Here is a 19251-nt window from a genome sequence, read left to right as displayed (position 1 = left end):
AATATTACAGCCCAAACCTACGCTCTTAGCAAAATAAAGCTCAAATAATTGTGGCTTTTGTGTCCGTTTTTGTACTTTGTTGTATTTATTTTTATATAGAATATATTTTTACTTATTTATTTTACTTAAATGCGCAGTAAGTTACAAGTCTGTGGGGCGTCACCTGGTTTTTTACCAATTTACGTCCACTATATGTACTAAACTGCTCAAAAATATTTGTTTTCAAAAACATATTTATAATTTATTCTTATTCTATTAATTTTGATTAAATTAACCGATATCTTCTTGTTAGTTGGATAAAATAAAATAGAAAACACAAACTAAAAACAAACAAATGTTAATCCTCGTTTTTAATAACGGATTTACTTAAGAATAGTAAACATGCAGATTATTCATTTGTTCAACAAACCCCTTTTCTCGTCTTTTGTTCCGTTTTAATCCAGTTGAATTCTCTTTAACCATGGAAAAAGTGGTTCAACTTCTTGAACAGAAGTTCGCAATATTATTTTGAGAATGATAGATACATCGAGGTCACAGGCAGGCAGCAAGTGGATATCGCAAAGGCAGTTGGCGTTTTTCAGAGCCGACCTTTAGCCCGAGAGAATGGAAGTGCCAATAGGAGGCCCGATAGTGGATCTCAGCACATTACGACGATAAGGTAGGGCAGAAATATCGCCAATGCTGCAAGACAAAACCCTTTCCATAGTGCCCGCCAGATCCTAAATGAAGTGCAAGATGTATTGGCAAGGCCTTCATCAACACAAACGATTCGTAATCATTTATGGGAAGTTGGCCTCACATCGTATGCCCCTTTGAGACGACCTGCAGCAACAGGAGAATATGGTGCAGCGAGCGCCTAGAAGAGAACACCAATTGGAATGCTGTTATATTTACTGAGTCGTGTTTCTGCCTGTATAGCAGGCGCCGAAGAGTTGACCGAGAAAGTGAATGCGTACAATGCCCAGTTCGTGCTCCCTTCTGTGCACTTTGGAGGAAGCCGAGTATGGTCTGGGCTTGGTTTACACTGCAGGACGAACTAGACTCCATATAGTTGAAGGCGACCACACCGCAGTCCGTTATGTCCAAGAAATTATCGAGCAATTCATCCCTCAAACCAGAGATCTCATTGGCAGGTATTGTCGATTTCTGGATGACAATGCCAGACCTCTTACAGGTTTAGAAAACCTGGGAATTTCCCATGTGCCCCTTCCCCCATGTCTCCAGACTTCAATCCCATCGAGCACATGTGGGATGCGTTGCAGGGAAGGCTTTTCGATCACCATCCGCAGCCAGTTGATCTGCAACAACTGAGTGCAGCGTTGCAGCTTCTATGGAGTGAAATTCCTTATGAAATTAGTGACAACCTTATGAACATATGCCAAACAGGTGCAGAGAAGTTTTAGCTAACAGAGGACATTGTACAAGATAATAATTGTTTAAATAAATTATTGTGTCCAATAAACAAAATTAAAACCTTTTTAGTAGGGAAAGTAGATACTACAAAATTGGCAATATTCCTATACATTTTTGAGCAGTTTATTTGAGGGCGTCAAATGCTAAAGCTAATACCTTATTTTTAAAAAAAAGTGGTTGTAATTATAAAAATGTCATCTAGAATTGCCAGAGAGCTTTTGTACCGCTGCAAGCTGCTTATATTGAAAACGGGATTAAATGGTCGTACGGAGGCGATTTTCTCTGGCCTTCCGAGTATCGCCTTCACGCCGTTCGGATGAAGTTTTCCTGAGGCTCCGGTGCAAATGACTTCACTTTCGAAACAACACCGGCTCGAATAGCGGTGCAAGGGCACTTGTCAGAAGTCTGCGTAAATATTTTTCCGCAATGGAAATCTTTCATTTTTACACGCGACACTGTAAAAAGTACGTTCGAACTGAATTTGCGTTAAAGTTACTGAACGAGGTACAAGCATGTAACCTGAAAGCATGTACACTGCCTCCTCTGTTAGATCGGTACTAGAAAAGTCTTCTTACACATAATCAAACTGAATTCAGCAAATCCTATAGCAAAGAAATTATGTTTCATATAATTAAAACTTTCCCAAATAAAACTTATACAACATGTAAGTAAATTTACAATAAAAATTTACCAAGAAGAACTGTATCTTCGATGAACCCAGTTTAATTTTGTAATCGAAGCACGAAAGAAGCCGGATTTTAAGGACATGCAGATAATTAATTGATACTTAATCACTTGATGCAAGTGTGCTGTGTGGCTCATAACGCTCTTTTGATCCATATGTTAATCTGGACTTCTTTTTTTTTCACCCAAAAAGTCTTGGCAAAAGATTCGTTTTTAAATTATTCAAGCCCGCGAATACACGCCGCATACCACAAATAACAACACGGCTTTTGTTGTCGTTTCTGTCCGAGCTTTATGTCAGCTCGGGCCTTGGCATTCTTGACCGTGAATGTGAATGTGTGTGTGCGTTTGTGTGGTGTGTGCGTGCGCTTGCTTGCTAAAGGAGTGGTCGGCATTTCAATTACTACTAATAATGTAAACATAATTTTTCTTTGATATTTCCGTTACATTTTATTTTAAGCCTCAAATAAAATTTAGTTTTTTTGTTTATTGGCGCATCTGTGTGAAAAAACACTACAGTCCTAAATATGGATCAAGTAAAGTTAGTTTTACTTATTACCGTTAATTTAACCTTGGTTCCATTATTAAATTACTTGGTAGTACCGAACGTTGTCAAAGAGAGCCAAGTGAACTTGGCAATATTTAATATAATGTAACGGCAGTTTAAAATTTGCAATATTTAAATAGCCCGTGGGGGCTTATCCGTTTTAATTGTCTGGACAGATGCAGTCTTCACCTAGTAATATGTTTTCTGTATTAAGTGGTCCTTGGTTGTGCATGGATTAAGGATTTATTCCCCGGTGTGGGTCCTCATTGGTAGAAGTACCAAGCGTATTATCCATATTCTATAGAACTTTAATCTGAAATCTTCGAAACTTAGATTTATAGCTGTATGACGTGAATTTTTAGTGTGTTTTCTTTCATGTATTAATAGTTGGAAATTTCTTCCTAACAGCTAGTAAAGTTCACTGAATTTTAATTCAAGTTGCTTACTTCAGTGCTTGTCCTATTTTAGCCTGCTGTCTAGTGACCATTCCTAAGAACGAGTTTTGTGTCATTACAGCACTACTAATCAAAAAATAATAATTTACTCGATTTTCCGATTAGTAAATTTACATAGAAATATTTTTATTCATTAAGTTTGGCCGAATGTTGTCTGCTACTTGCGTAAAATTGGTAGAGAAAGGGACTCAGAACACTCCCTTGAAATAGACCTTATTTTACGTATATGTGCTGAGTAATACCGTGCCTTACTCGAAATAATCTTCCCATTACATATGATGATAGAAGTCCTACAAACTGTACTAGACTAGGCCCTTCATGCCAGACTTCGAAGAAAGAAGCCTGCAAAGTTCAAAAACTGAAGCCTTATCTCATACAAAAGCCTAGTAAATGTCAAACTTTACTTTGACAACTCAAATCATGATATTTCCTCCTGTAGTCTGCGGGTTGATGAAATTTAATTTGGTAATTTGGTCGATCATTTTGGTCTTTCAGGCATGTTTCAGTATTTTGTCATATTCAGTACCCAAGGTAGTTCAGTTGTTTCCAATTAATTTTGGTCTTTCAGGCATGTTTCAGTATTTTGTCATATTCAGTACCCAAGATAGTTCAGTTGTTTCCAATTAATTTTGGCCTACCTATCATGCAGTTTGATCTGACCGTCACACAAAATCAGAAAGTAAGAAAGTTAGAATGATAAAGGATGGATCAAAAAGGTAGTCAAAGCAGGATAAAATTCAATCTCATCAAGCAATTTCCAAACAAAGCAATTGCACAATAATCACCCAGACCCAACATCAAAGAAAACAAAATGCCAGCCAAAGGGAGTCAGGCCAACCCAGGAAGAAGATGAAGACCGAAATGACAAAAATACAACTGTCATATTAGTTTTGCCCCAGTAAAATGTGAAACACCACTTCCTGACAATACACCAAACACGAAGAAGTAGACAGGCTGCTCTACTAAAAAAAGATTGTTTTTGCATTAAAGTATGCCCAAAAGTTTAAAACGGCAATTCCCAGATTTGGTCCTTTCCATAAGACAAGCCCTTTTCAAGGAGGATTGAATCAAGTTGCTGAAGAACCCACTGTAGTACTGCTCTTCAGACTTTTGGAACAGTGCCTCATACATTTCTTTCTTTTATTGAAAGGTTCCAAATCTAGAGACATTTCGACTTTTCTCATTAAAAATCCAATGAGAAGTATGAGGGAATAAATTCGCTTCTGTACTTTTAAATGTGCGTTTGAACTTTGCCAGTTGATAAACTGTACGAGTTTGAAACTGTTACTAATACTAAACAATTCAAATTACATTAAAATATTAAATTTGTAAATGAAACAAATTAATATTAAAATTATTTATTTCTGAAGCTTAGGTTTTTTTGAGTATTGAAAAAATTCTGTTTTAATTGTTCTTCAATTATTTATTCATTAAGAAAATCAGTTGTTTTGAAAGTGTCTTAAATTATCAGTTCATGAAAAGCAACTTCCTGGTTCCACGAGTAAAATTGGCACAATGGTCAAAAGTGATGTAAAATTCCTTGTAAGGATTATCCCGAGCCCGACGAGAGACTGGGATTGCATCAAAATTGAAAAAAATAGAAAGGTGAGACTTGCGCTTTTTGCAATCATTCCTTTTCTAACGACAGGCCTCTTTTCAGACGATACACATAAAGAGTTCACAGACATACTCATTGCATCCGAATAGGGCTCTCTACTGGGAGTTCAACACCGACGGCATATTCACAGACTCTTGCCAAGATGCCCTTTACACCAAAGTTATGGAGAACACGTTGAACAAGTGAGTCGTCGAATCATTTCTGAGCAAATTCAAAGACAAAGCCAATGGGTGATGAGGGGTATAACAATTGTTTTTAGAGTTTTAAACAACAAAAGTAACAGATGATTGTTTTTTTTTTAAAGTAATTTGGAACAATTGATTTGTAAAACAAAAGACATGTGACTAAAAACAATTTGCCATCATACACAAGATGATGGAATGAAAAATGTTTCATCTAAATAAAAGAAAAATATAAAAAATTAAGAAAATTAAAATTATTCAAATGACTTGAAATGGGAAATAATTAATGTTAATATAAAATTTTAAGCCATAAAAAAGAGAGAACTGATAAGTTCTATGCATAATTCCTAAAAAATAATATATACGTGTACACGGTACTAAAGCCACTAACGGCGTGACTACTATGCTAGGACCATTATTAGGCTGGAATATTGAAGCTAACAGTATATATATAAACACAAATTAAGATAAATAAAAACATAACTCAATAATAATAATTTGTATTTTAAAAACTTGTTCAATGCCAGGGTTTTTAAAGGGGTGGACATGGTAATTATAGCATTTGGACAGTCTGATACAGGTAAAACATACACTATGCTAGGACTGGAAGATGGGTACAATGTGAGTAAATTTAAAATAATAAAAAAAAAAATGGATGACCGAAATCTTAATTCCATAACAGTACAGAGGGATAGCACCGAGGATCATTAAAGATACTTTTACCATGTCAGAAAAATATGGGTTAGGAATGGAATTTTTTATACATCTATCATTTATTGAATTTGACCACAACAGATGCTACGATTTGCTTAAATCACCACCTGAGCCAGTAGAGTCTTCGGTAACGTCTCGCCAAAAAATAATAGAGCTTTTATAACAGGGAGAATTCTTTCAGAAAGTGCAAGGAGTACAAATCAAATCTATTAAAGATGGCCTAGTTTTATTATTTGAAGGGATGAAAAGAAGAAAATTTGAAAAGATGCATACTCATTGTGCACCTGGTGTAGTGACAGTTCATATAAAAGGGATTCCCGTTTCCGGGTCTTCGACTTCGACTATTTTTTCACATGTAATTAAGTAAAAACACTTATTAACTTTGTCCAATAACTATTTTGTCATTTTTGTCAGATACATCTTGTTGACTTGCCAGGCACAGAAAAACAATATATGCATATTAGATCTGACTTTTGCCAGGCAGATGCAAATATAACAAAACTCAGCATCGACAAAGCGAAAACATGGGACAGCATACTTGCAAAGCAAAATGGTGGTTGTCAAGTTATGGGACGTTGCCCTGCTGTCTTTAAGACATCAAATCTAATTCAGTTTTTAGGCCGAGCCTTGACTAATGGTGTCTTGAGGTACATTTAAAAAAAAAAATCCTTTAGAACGGCAACTAATTTTCTATTCACAGGTTAATTGGTCATATTCGTGCAGACCACAAGGACATGAAAAACACCCTTTGGACATTAAAATTTGGAGGAAGGCTTTCTAGAAAACAGCCTGGAGAGACGCTTTACACATTCAGCCCAGATTACAAAAGACTGACTCAACTTTTAGAAGTATGTCAAATTAAATTGATTAAGTCAGTCAGAGTCATAATTTGTATTTTTAGGAAGAGGTAAAACAACTAAGAAATGAAATAGTGGTTTCAGAACTTCTCAGGGGTGAATACACCCAGCTGAACATGTGCCAAGGAGAAATGGAGCATATGCAAAGGCTTGTGAAATCATATGTCGATGGGAAAATATCGGAAGCATGCTTGCTCTCAGCAGCCAAGCCCAATGTCATTTTGCATGCCCTGAAAAGAATCTATGTAAAGTAAGATTTTTTTAAATATCAGAATTTATATTCAACTGTTAAAAAGTTAAAATTTATTAATGAACTTCAAAGAATGATTAATGTTGTTTTATTCAATTGTGTTTTTAAAATAGTGACCTCTCAGACTTAAAGCAAGCGTTCAAATTTAAATTGAAAACAGTGGCAGAAGAACTGGCTAAAGAGTTTGAAGAAAAACCAACAGCTGTCAAAAAGAAAACAGGTTTTTAATACATAAAAAGAACATTCCTAGATGTATTTAACCATTTAATATTTAGGGAAACATACAAGCCCTGAAACAGGTGTCAAGGGAGAAAAAGATTCAAGCATTACACGTCACCATAAGCAATCAAATATAAACACAACAAAAGGTGGCAGTCCTGCACCTCCGAATGCTTCCTCCAACACAACTTCACCCACGTCTACTGCGGCTCAAGCAGCAAAGACAGCATCAACAGAAGGCTCAAGTCTCATAGAATTGTCTGATGCAAAAAAAGCCGAAATGGGTATTCTATATTGAATTATAAATCTTTTTTTAAGGATTACTTTAATGAATATCTTAATATTAGGAAAGTCAACAAAACCAAGGCGGCTATCAAAAACAATCAAATCCAGCCAAGAACCTATATCAATGGGAACTGAAGATATCGAATCTGGAAGAAAGGCAAGGACAGACTTATGGAAGGAATGGTCATGGAGGAACCAAGAGAAGACTGACAAATTAAATAACCTGAAGCTTGCATTTGAAAGTTCAGCTATGTGAGCACATTTTTATACTTTTTTTTCTTTTTTTTTAAATTGGATACATTGATTTTATTATATCTGACAGTGAAAAAGAAAAAACAATAAATGAAGTAACCGAAATGAGAAACCGCCTTCAAACCTTGAAAGTCCAGTTAGAAGAAGCAAGATGGCAAAGGATGATTAATTTTGGAGAACACCCTGGCATCGATGGAGCTAGGTTTGTGACCTCAACTGCCGAGCAGAATCTCGAGGATGAGATAAAGGTACATATAAATATTGTTTATGCTCAAAATAATATTTAATAAACTACATTAATTTTATTTTAATTATACTGGGTGCTTCACGACGGAGGGAGCTCTGCCTTTCTCGCCTGCACATACTCTCTGAGTGCGGTTACTGCTGAATGTGCCAGGTCCTCCATGGACACTAATCTTGCACTTGTTGGAGATACTCTGATCTGGAGACTCTTGTGAAATGGTAGTGGTTGTTGTGGGGGGGGGGTTAAATGAAGTAAAGTAATTCTTGACATACAAGAGGGCTAAGGTCCGTCCAATGACCAGTTAGTTGTCATGGATGTAGGATCAAACCACTTTACAATACTGCTTTCGTATTATTTTAAATTAAAACGCCGTGGATTCTGTGGAATTTGCAATATGAATCAGATGCCCCAACTAAACAGTCACTGTGATCTCTTTAAAATGCAATATAAAAGTATGCTAAAAAGGAATTGTCAGAGGGTCAGATCAGCAGAGTGGTTCTTACGATGAAGATCATGGTCGAACTGTGGCCCTCAGAGGATGTCAAATGTAGAAAGATTTATCCTCCCCTGATTAAGAATAGGCATTTTGGGCCAAAGCCCACATATCTGTCCAGCAAGTAGAAAAATGTTGCTTAATTTGGCCCACTTAATTGAAGAATTTCCTTGGTTCCGTATAGGGAGCATGTAGGAATGGCATGAGAATTGTGCTTTAGCATGGCAGCGAGTATTCGCGTCCCTATTCCTGTTTTTGAAAGAACCATGTTTTATTGTACATAACATTGGTAGATATTTTGTGTATATTGAGTTGAATGTATTTATTAGTGAATGTGGTTTGAGAATAGGAAAGAATGTATTAAGAATCAATCAATTATACTGCCCCAGAAGCAAGTTATTGTGCAAAAGTGATAAATTTATAAAATTACTTGAAAACAAGACATTACAAAGGGCTTTCTGACAAAAAAGCTTCACTATTATTGTTATATTCTTAACATTTTTAATTGTGATAGTTAATATTTTTAAATTTTTTTTAGGCGTTGAAGAAAAATATCTACGACCAAGTCGCCCACATGGTCACTGAGCACAAGGAGCACGTTAGAAAGTTCAATGAGTATAATACTGCTAAAATGACAGTAGAAGCAGATTTCCAAGTTAGAACCATTCAGACTACTGAGACCATTGTATTTTAATATTTTCAATATTTATTTTATTCTTTTCATCGTCAGCAATATGTCCATGGAACACAAATGCCCATGGTTCTTTTCCCGCCGCTTGAAGACATGGACGTAGTACCACAGAATCCGACTGTCATGACTTTCCAAGACAAGAAGGGCTTCAGGGAGTCAAAAAGTGAAATTGAATTTTCAATCGTACAAGCCAAACATCTAGTGCAGGTAATCAATTTAACAGATTTCCAAAACAATAATAATAAAATAAAATAAAAAACCCAATGCAATTAAACACAATTTTTTTCAGAAAAAATTCAAGCCGAGAAAGAAATGGGACATGAAATGAATGCATGGTATATGACAATGGTGTCAAAAGCCTGCACATGCCAACCTAAATCAATAAACCATAAACAAATTAAAATAAAATTTAAATAAACACATTAGCATATTTACATTATTTAAAAAATAAAATGTTCAGCCATCAAATTTGAATTAAAACTTTTGGTGACACGGTACTGCAAAATGTGAGCCTTTATAGTCAAATGTGATTTTTTTTCCATATTTCCTTGCATATTAGGCCAGAGACTTGAATTTATTATTTATTAGGGGAAGGGGAGCCTGCACCAGCAGTTCCCCACTTTCAAAAAAAGATATTAAAGAAAAATTAACGTAATGTTCCTTTGGAATATGGACAAGCTCTTACTTATATTAATGAAAGTAAAAAAAGTAAAGTAATTGTTGTCATACTGGACAGCTTAACGTCAAACTACCTATTGGGTGTCATGGACAAGGTATCAAACCACTTTACAAAACGTGCATAATATTATCAATTACGTGTGGTGATTAGTGACAATCGATAATTAGAAATCGTGAGATGCCGTCTGGTGTGATGTAGGTTTCAGAAAAACATTTTCTTTATCGTGCCAACGTTTCAATCTTTATTGAGATCATCTTCAGGGCCTGGGATTTACAAACATTGTTTACATTTAATAAATATATTTAGGATGTGAAAAAGTGAATTTATACAATGCAAAAATGTTTTACATTGTATAAATTCACTTTTTCTGAAACCTACATCACACCAGACCGCATCTCACGATTTCTGACTAAATATTATCAATTACAATGCCGTGGGATCTGCTGAGATTCGAACCCAGAACTGCTGTCCCAATAAATATCCATCCCTAAAAAAATATGAGTTGGCCATTACTTCCCTTTATTAATAAAATCACCATGGAAGGACTTTTTTGTACACTCCAAGAAAGTCAATGTAGTACTGCATGACTGACAAATTGCGTTCTAAGAAATAAATAATAGTGAATCAGCATTTCCTCCATTGAAGGTCATTTTCTGTTGAATTGCAACTAATTTGCAACTTTGTCAAACAAACAAAAAAATAAATACAATAATTAACATTAATACTTACACTAAATTAATAATCGTTTCATGCATAAAATTTATTTTTAGGTAGGCATACTTGGATTAAAATTTATTTTAAGATATTATTCTAATTGAGCTATCATTTTTATTAACATTTCTCCCAGAAGCGGCGAAGAACCACCCGTTTTCTTCATAATCATTTACATACCATCCAAATAATAAATATTCCACGTTTTTCAAGTTGGTACAAAATTTGTTTTACTGATTAAATAGAGAAAATAATAAGTTTTGCACTGAACCAACTAAATATTCCACGTTTTTCAAGTTGGTACAAAATTTGTTTTACTGATTAAATGAGAAGATTAGTTTTGTACTGTACCAACCAAAATAACAAATATTCCAAGTTTTTCAACTTTGTGCAAAATATGCTTTACTGATTAAATAGAGAAAATAATAAGTTTTGCACTGAACCAACCAAAATAAAAAATATTCCACGTTTTTTAAACTGGCACAAAATTTGCTTTACTGAATAAATGAGAAAATTAGTTTTACTAAACTATCCAAAATAATAAATATTCTCCACGTTTCTCAAGCTGACACAAAACTTGTTTTACTGATTGAATAGAAAAAATAATAAGTTTTGTACTTACACATAATAGTAATACGGTCGTTTTCCATAGAACTGAAATAATTTCCGAGTTCGCCTAGCATCAGAACATTCACATGTATAAATTTTATTTTGAGATATATAATCTGATTAAAGTGTTTTCTAAGAGATTATTACACTGGGCATTTGCTTTTATTATTGAAGAGGTGTATCAATCCACTGTAACGTTAAAATTCTGAATGTTCCAAGTGTTTTTCAGAGGCTGGTACACAATGTGTGGCTTTTTTGATTAAATACAGTAAATAAAAATAATTAATAACTTAATAAACACTTACATTTAACAAACCACTGTAGTTTTCTATTGAAAAGAATCAAATTTGCAACAGTTCGTCTTTAGTCCAGAAGAATCCTGCACTCCACATATATAAATATATTTTTATGCTTATTTAACCTGATTAATGACATAAAAAATGTTTTTCTAAATGAGTATTTCTTCTTTAAGTTTCTCTCAGATGAAGCAGAGAACCACTGCTCTTTTCCTTATAGTTCACTGGATGGATGATCCTAAAATTTGAGTGTTTGTCTTTCAGGATCAGAAAAATTCCACTCATTTACATCTTAATGAAAAATATATCCTAAACATACCTCTCTACTTTATGTAAAATAAAACATTATGTGAATCACTAATTTTCTAGGTGGGTCCGTTTATTATTTTCATTTCTTACTTTGTAACCCTACTATATTCATTTTAGTCGTCTTTTGTTTTTCTGTCTCATCATCGAGTAGATTGCACAAATCCACTACTGTAGATGGTGAAATTACATCTGGCAGGCCGAACCGAATTAAGGCGATTGGGAATGATGTATTCACCTTAACAAAATATCTCAAAAGTAGTCAGTTAAGTGACAATTGTTGACGCAATAGTGTATATCTTATTTTAATATCAGGGTTAAAGATGACAATTTTTAACACTGGTACATCACTTATTTATTGGTGAATATGATGATAAAAATTACAATCTACACAAACATTGTATTTTAGCAACTAAAAATTCAAGAAATGATGCTTTAACAAAGAAAAACATACGTGAAACAAAACAGATTTTCCAGTTAATGTAATTCAGCAGGAAATATTGATTACTAAGCTGTCTTAAGTGACATAACCAAATTGTGGAAGACAAAACTAAAAATGGACTAGTTTCAAATAGATCCCTTAATTTTTACACTTAATATTAAAAGTGATTTCCAATGATGCTTCTTCCCAGAAAAACTATAAAGAAATTTTGAATAAAAATATACTTGCAATGTTTTTGTTTCATTACTGTCAAACCTCTCTAGATACAACAGGCGACCTGTCGTCTGTAAAAAGCTTTGAAACAATAAAGTATATGTCATATTTACAAAGTTTGCATTTTGTGCTATGCTACGCTTTCTAATTAATATAGTTTTGTAAATATTTAACTCATTTTTCTTCTTTAAATGAATCCCTCGCTCTGGAGTTCTAGCCTAGCACCGAATTTATTCAGACAACTTAAAAGCACTTCTAATACTAAAAGGACATGAAACTAAACGCAATTCAAAAAAACTAAAATTAGAAAAAGAAGGTAGTTTCCCTGAATTAAAAAGAAAGAAAATGCCCGTAAATTCATTGTTATAGAAAAAAGTACCTGATTTGACTTGATGTCAAGTCCAAATTCATTAGAAGCAAAAACACTATAATGTGAGACAATGGTTCAAAATCGGCTAACGACAAACAACTATAAAAATTTTATATATGGCAAAACAATGAGAAATCAATCTCTCAGTCGCAATCATTTCACAAGTATTGTTTAAAAAATTAACCGGTTAAAAAATATAATTTACTCTTTTAAGCGGGATATAAAGTTTTTATTCCCAAAACATATTTTAATTATACTTTAGCTTTTCGTTTTTTTTTGTTCTTTTTTTTACAACAAAACAATAAATGATTATAGTAAAGAGGGGGACAAATTTAAAGATTATGGATAGCCTTATGGGTTTTGTTGCAGCTCCTTGTGGCTTGAACCAATTTACTCTATGTTGTTATGAGCAGCCCAGAATGACCTGAAACAGACAAAACATTTCCAATTATCGCAATTGATAAGACCAACCCAAAAAGATAACAAATATTTAGTGAATTTGTTTACTTTTTATTTTATATAACTCATCATATTCCATTATTTTAAGGCTATTAATAATATATAAAGCATACACAATTGGACATTTTAATTGTAGTATTAAAGTATTAAGTCATAAGGACAATAAAAAAAATTTTTTTAAAAAGTATTAAGCAATGTGGTTGTCACAAATTAAAATAAGAGGCTCATGTTACATTAACAGTAACATTATAGGCGGCAGGAAATTATTTACTCAATGAAAAGATTTTTATTATGTTATTTTTTATGCATATATTTTTATAAAAACTTATTCGACTCACTTTCCATTCTAAAACTCTAGATATTTAAAGATAACAGGAAATGGTGTAAATGGTAAATATAATAGTGGGTAGAGTAAAAATTTATGAAAAGGAATCTAGTTTAACACATGACTTTAGTCTTTCAGCCTAAAACCTGTTTTTCTAGCAAATTTGTACATTGTAACATTTAGTAATCAAATAAAAATAAACCAAATGCAATTCAATCATGCAACCTTGAAAAATGACTAACAATTAAAAAATTTAACCAATTAATATTTTATCTTGTTATTTGCTATTTTTTTTTCTACAAAAACTCAACAATAAACTGTTGTTGACTGGAGAAAAAATAAAACCAAAAGGCGAACAAGAAAATAAAAATTGGGTTGGAAAGATGATTTATTATTTATTAAAATTTATAATACTTTAAAAGATAAAAAGATTTATAAATGAAACTCACTTTCCATTTTAAAACTCTACAGATATTTAAAGATAACCTGAAATGGTGTTAAAACAGAACAGTCGGTAGAGTAAAAATTTATGAAAAGGAATCAAGTTTCAGGATGGGACTTAAACTTTAACTTAAAACTTGTATTTATTGAAAACTTGGGCACGGTAAACATTAATAATAAAATAAATTAAACAAAATAGTAAGAATGACTCCACAATAAAGAAATATTACGCATTTTATGTATTTATAATTAGGTTTTTATTGTTGGAAAAAATGCAAACGAAGAATTAAATGGTGAAAATTAAATAGTATAAGCTGGAAATATTACAACTATTACAAACACAATGCTAATAATTTAACGCATTTACAGAAAGACAAATAAAAGAAAGAAGCTGTAATTTGATCCTTTCAGATCATCTTAGTCTGCCTACCCTCACTGGGTTGGTATGACAATACAAACATTTATCAAGTACAAATAAAATGGTATTTGGTCATTACCAATTTTTTGCCATTCTGGTAGGCAGACCCAACATGGAAGACAGCAAAATCCCTAAACGTGTGTTAAAAGACCAACTCTGCAAGAATAGGCAGACTAAGATGATCTGTCAGATTCAGGTTCACCACCAATAAAAATTTTCGCAAAAAGAAAGTCCATTATCGTGTGCCTTGTTGTTTAATGTAGGAAATAAAATAAATAAAGAGAACCAAAGAGCAAGGCAATAAAAACACATTGGTTTGAAATGAAAGCTGATTAAACCGAATTAAATTGTTCTATAACAAAAAATTTCCTACAGCCTGTTGAACACTTGTCAATGCTGTAATTTATCCTTAGCCAATGACAAAAAAGGAAATCCACCAAAATTATGCATGTTTTTAATTAAACATTTGTTGACTAAAGTGGCTTTCCATGCTTTGTCTGTTATTATTCTATTACTACTACTACTATTATTATTATTTGAGTATTTTCTACTACTATTTACTATTTATTGTACTAAGCAATGTGGTTTATCTCAGTGGTCAGTGGCATCGGGTGTGACAAACAGAATCCTGGACAGACCTTTGTGGTCCGTACGACATGGAGCTCTCAGTCCTTACAAGGAAACCCCTACACCACTATTCATATGTTTAATCAGATTTTCAATGCTAAAATATGAATGTTTTGTCGACCTTGAAGGCAGAAAAAAAAAATACATTACACCAATGAGGCTGAATGCAACGGTTTTATACGATTTAATGAGACTTTTCAAAGGATCAGAGCTTTCTTACAACGTATCAGGATACAAAATATCGAGATTTTACTGTACTGCTTTTGAAAAATAAATGCTATTAGATTATGAAGGAAATTCAATTTTTTTTCTTCTCATAGTGTCTTAGGGTTTGGGCATGTTTGTACAATAAGGTTAATTTGAGTGGTTTTTCTCTGAACATTAGGAGGAGGAGGATGAAAAAATTAATTTTCTTATATGTTCTAAAAATAATTTCAACTTGATGTAATATTCAAGTTTTTCCTCTCATAGGACTGATTTAGAATTACTGAAATTTTTGTATAACAAGTTGATTTGAGTGTATTCTCTCTAGACATTAGGTCTTGGAGTAGATGAAAAATTACATTATTTTTGTAAATACTGTATATATAAATACTAAGTGTTTTTTTTTCAAATTACTGATATTAGGGTTATAGGATTTTTTGTAAGTTAAGGTTAATTTGAGTGTATTTTCTCTAGACATTAGGTGTTGAAGTAAATAGAAAAAATGGCATTACTTTATTAAATATTTTACAAATAATTTCAATTAAGTTATGGTTGAAATTCAAGGTTTTTTCTCTCATCGAACTGGTTTCAGGGTTACTGAAATTTTTGTCTAACAAGTTAATTTGAGTGCATTCTCTCTAGTCATTAGGTCTTAGAGTAAATGAAAAATTATATTAATTTTGTAAATACTGTATAGAATACTAAATACTGTATATATAAATACGGTAAGTTTTTTCTTCTTATAGAACTGGTCTTAGGGTTACTGAAATTTTTGTACAATAAGTTAAGTGAGTGAGTGAATGAGTGAGAGAGAGTGTGTGTGTGGTGTTTAGTGACCATTAGTTAATAATTATTTGGAGATCGTGAGATGGGATCAACTGTGACGTAGGTTTTAGAAAAACATTTTCTTTATCGTGCCACCGTTTCGATCTTTATTGAGATCGTCTTCAAGGCCTGGGATTTATATACATTGTTTAAATTATTCAAATACATGTAGGATGTGAAAAAAGTGAATTTATACAATACTAATAATTTTAGACTCAAAGTATTTGTACTCACTCAAAGTGTCTGTTTCTGTGTATTTTGTAAAGTATTTGTATTTCTTTGAGTCTAAAATTATTAATATAGTATAAATTCACTTTATTCCACATCCTATATGTATTTGTTAAGATAAAGAAAATGTTTTTCTAAAACCTACGTTTCACCAGACCGCATTTCACGATCTCACAATAATCATTAATTTGGGTGTATCCTCTCTAGACATTAGGTCTTGGAGTAGATGAAACATTATATTATTTTATTAAATACTTTATAAATAACTTCAATTAGATTATGAATTAAATTAAGTTTTTTCTTCTAATAGAACTGATTTCAGGGTTAGTGAAATTATTGTACAATAAAGTTAATTTGAGTGGATTCACTCTAGATATTAGGCCTTGGAGTAATTAACCATTAATCAATTGGATAGCACACCTATTTGCAGAATTTACATGCATTTAGCAACAACTTAATACAGGAATAAAACAACATCTATAGGACTGATCTCAAAAAGGACCAGTTACACCTCCACGAAAAATATTTTTAATTGAGTATTTTTTCCCTCGATAGAAAATATAATGTAAATAATAAAATTTTTGTAATATTCTAACTACCTGGAGGTAAGTATCGCTAGACAGAAACTCCCATTTTACCATTTTATATAATGTATAATGTATCTATTTGTACATAAAATTCTGTTCTGTAAATTGGAGTAAGAGAAAAATTATATTATTTTATTAAATTCTTAATAAATAATTTCAATTAGATTATAAATTAAATTTACATTTTTTCTTCTCATAGAACTGGTCTTAGGGTTATAAGGATTTACATAATTTACAATAAGGTTAATTTGAATGTATTTTCCCTAGACGTTAGGCCTTGGAGGAGGATGAAAAAAGTTCATTATTTTATTAAATACTTTATAATTGCAATCTGATGATGAATGAAATTCAAGTTTTTACTTCTCATAGAAGTTATTAGGGCTATTGAAAATTTTGTACAAGGTTAATTTGAAGGCTTTTTTTGTAGAAATCAAGTTTTGCGAGTAATATGAAGAATTATATTGTGTTAAGTACTGGGCTATAAAAGTTAATTAAAAAGCTAAAAAGACACGTTGACGGAAGTACATTATATTACTATTTCCGCCAAAGCCACGAGCAGAGTTTGAGGGAACGTGTTTCCATTTTTCTCTCTTTTTATTGGGATTTCCATCAAGGCCTGCTGCGTGCTTTGTTATAAGAGGGAGATGAAGAAAGGAAGGTGCGGGCCTCCACGAGGGAAAGAGGAGAACAAAGAATATCTTAAAATAGATAAGAAGCGCTCACCTTATTAATCGTTATTTAAAAAAAGAAGAAAGATTAGTTTTTGGGCGGGGATGTGTTTTCTTTGTTGGGCACCTCCTCCTTGCTCGCTTCGTCGAAGTTTTCGACCAAGTCCGGCACTTCGTCGTCCTCTTCGATGGTCGCTTTGCCGGTGGTCGTTCCGACGACGGAGGTCGCCAGCCTCTTCAGCTGGTTGAGGCCTTCGGGCCCGAGCTGGCTCAAGATCCCGGGCAGCATTTCCGTAATCTGCTTCGTCTCCCCGTGGCCGGTGATGGCGAAAGTGTTGGCCGCGAGGGAAGCCTGTGCCTTGGGGTTGTTGAAGTGGATGACCGTCCCGTCCTCCTTGATCATGTTCACCTCCTCGATACCCGGGATCGTGTTGACCGAGAGCTTTTTCAAACAGCTCTGAAGCTTTTTGTCGTCGGTGGCGGCCGTCGCGTGGACCACCTTCTTCTTCCGCCTGGGTGTCCCTTTACCGCCGATCCTCACCTGGGCCTGGAGCTTTTTCAACTTCTCCTGATTCATTTTGTGACCTGGCTTTTATCTCCGACGATTCAACGCTGCCTCATCCGGTCGTTAGCTCGATTCGAAATCGCGTTCCCTCACACTCTCGATGAAGACACACACGTGCTACAACAAGCGTGAAAGAAAGATCAAAATGGAGACTCACCGAACCACCACTCCTCGCCGTGCCCACACTCGATACAGACGTTCCAGGAAATGGCTGAGATTTTTATTTAGTTCATTTGGCCGTTTTTAGCCGTAGCAATTTATCATATTGTCAATTGAAGTTGGACATTTTTAAATCGTGCTCACGTTTTATATCGAAAGACGAATACGGCAAAAGACGGAGAAGCGGCTCGATCATGTTTGCAAAGCTCGTTTCCGTTAAGCGCCACCACCGTCCCTCCAACAATCAATTTACGAAATTTTTAACGCACATCTCTCCCTCTACTGTTTACTATTTGAAAAACTATACTTATTTCAACGGTTTGTCCTGACAAATAAAGTTGCAAACGTTGTGCTTTTTAAAAATAAATTAATTCATCCATTTTTCCAGACATTAAGCTCTGATCTGGTATAAATCTAAAAAATATTGTCATCTCCACTCCGTGTTCAGAAATAACAGAATAGTAAACAGTCATGGCAAAAGATTTGCATTTAAAAAATAGTTTGTCATTTTTAAGTCACTCTGCCAAGTATTTACAGATAAAGGTGCAGACATACTTTTTAAAGATAATTCCATTGATTCACTTTTCCAGGCATAAAGCTCTGATTAGCTATAAATCTGAAAAATATTGTCCTCAACTGCACTCCTTGTTAAGAAATAATGAATTGCAAATGTTCTGTGAAAAATATTTGCATCTAAAAAGTATTTTCTCATTTTTAAGTTAGTCTGTCAAGTATTGACAGTAAAGGTGCAAACGTTGTGCTTTTTAAAAATAAATTCATTGATCCATTTTTTCAGATATTAAACTCTGGTCAGGTATAAATCTAATCGTTATTGTCCTCATCTCCACTCCTCGTTAAGAAATAACAGATTAGTAAATTCTAGTTGATGTTGATCGACCTCCGTAGTTTAAATTGATGTATTGGATCTTCTTGAGGTCATTTCCTTCAAAATGACGTCAAGAAGATCCAATAAATCAAGATTAGTAAATGTTCTGGGCAAAAGATTTGAATGTAAAAAATATTTTCTCATTTTTAAGTTACTCTGACAAACAGATAAAGGTGCATACATTGTGCTTTTTTAATAATAAATTCATTAATCGATTTTTTTCCAGATATTAAGCTTCGATCTGGTTTAAATATCAAATATATTGTTCTCGTCTTCACCCCTTGTTAAGAAATAACGGGTTAACAATTGTTCTGGGCAAAATATTTGCA

General features: G+C 33.4%; 2 protein-coding genes across 4 annotated transcripts; one reads left to right on the top strand and one right to left on the bottom strand.

The window, feature by feature from the left end:
• The first annotated feature begins 4468 nt into the window (after positions 1–4468).
• On the top strand, positions 4469–9329 carry LOC106662633 (kinesin-like protein KIF9). Of its 3 annotated transcripts, XM_014386850.1 has the most exons (15): positions 4469–4704; positions 4760–4899; positions 5427–5520; positions 5582–5740; positions 5795–5968; positions 6028–6260; positions 6314–6461; positions 6515–6720; positions 6834–6940; positions 6996–7223; positions 7287–7476; positions 7547–7724; positions 8752–8868; positions 8944–9111; positions 9194–9329. In XM_014386850.1, exons 1-15 carry the CDS (start codon positions 4615–4617, stop codon positions 9230–9232), a joined length of 2271 nt encoding a protein of 756 aa, XP_014242336.1. In that variant the 5' UTR covers positions 4469–4614; the 3' UTR covers positions 9233–9329. The 3 variants fall into 3 exon arrangements, with proteins under 3 accessions (XP_014242336.1, XP_014242339.1, XP_014242338.1); XM_014386853.1 differs by having other exon boundaries at positions 4611–4899; positions 5416–5520; XM_014386852.2 differs by lacking the exons at positions 4469–4704; positions 4760–4899 and adding an exon at positions 5207–5342.
• A 2506-nt stretch (positions 9330–11835) lies between these two features.
• On the bottom strand, positions 11836–18053 carry LOC106662487 (transcription factor BTF3 homolog 4). Its single transcript, XM_014386617.2, has 2 exons — positions 17368–18053; positions 11836–12954 (listed from the first exon to the last, which is right to left on the bottom strand). Exon 1 carries the CDS (start codon positions 17887–17889, stop codon positions 17401–17403), a length of 489 nt encoding a protein of 162 aa, XP_014242103.1. The 5' UTR covers positions 17890–18053; the 3' UTR covers positions 11836–12954; positions 17368–17400.
• Between the last annotated feature and the right edge of the window lie 1198 nt (positions 18054–19251).

Source organism: Cimex lectularius, unplaced genomic scaffold, assembly GCF_000648675.2.
Source record: "Cimex lectularius strain Harlan isolate CLEC.00 unplaced genomic scaffold, Clec_2.1 scaffold43, whole genome shotgun sequence".
Lineage (NCBI taxonomy): Eukaryota > Metazoa > Arthropoda > Insecta > Hemiptera > Cimicidae > Cimex > Cimex lectularius.
Note: the sequence above shows the minus strand (reverse complement) of the source record. Positions and strands in the feature narration are given on the sequence as shown.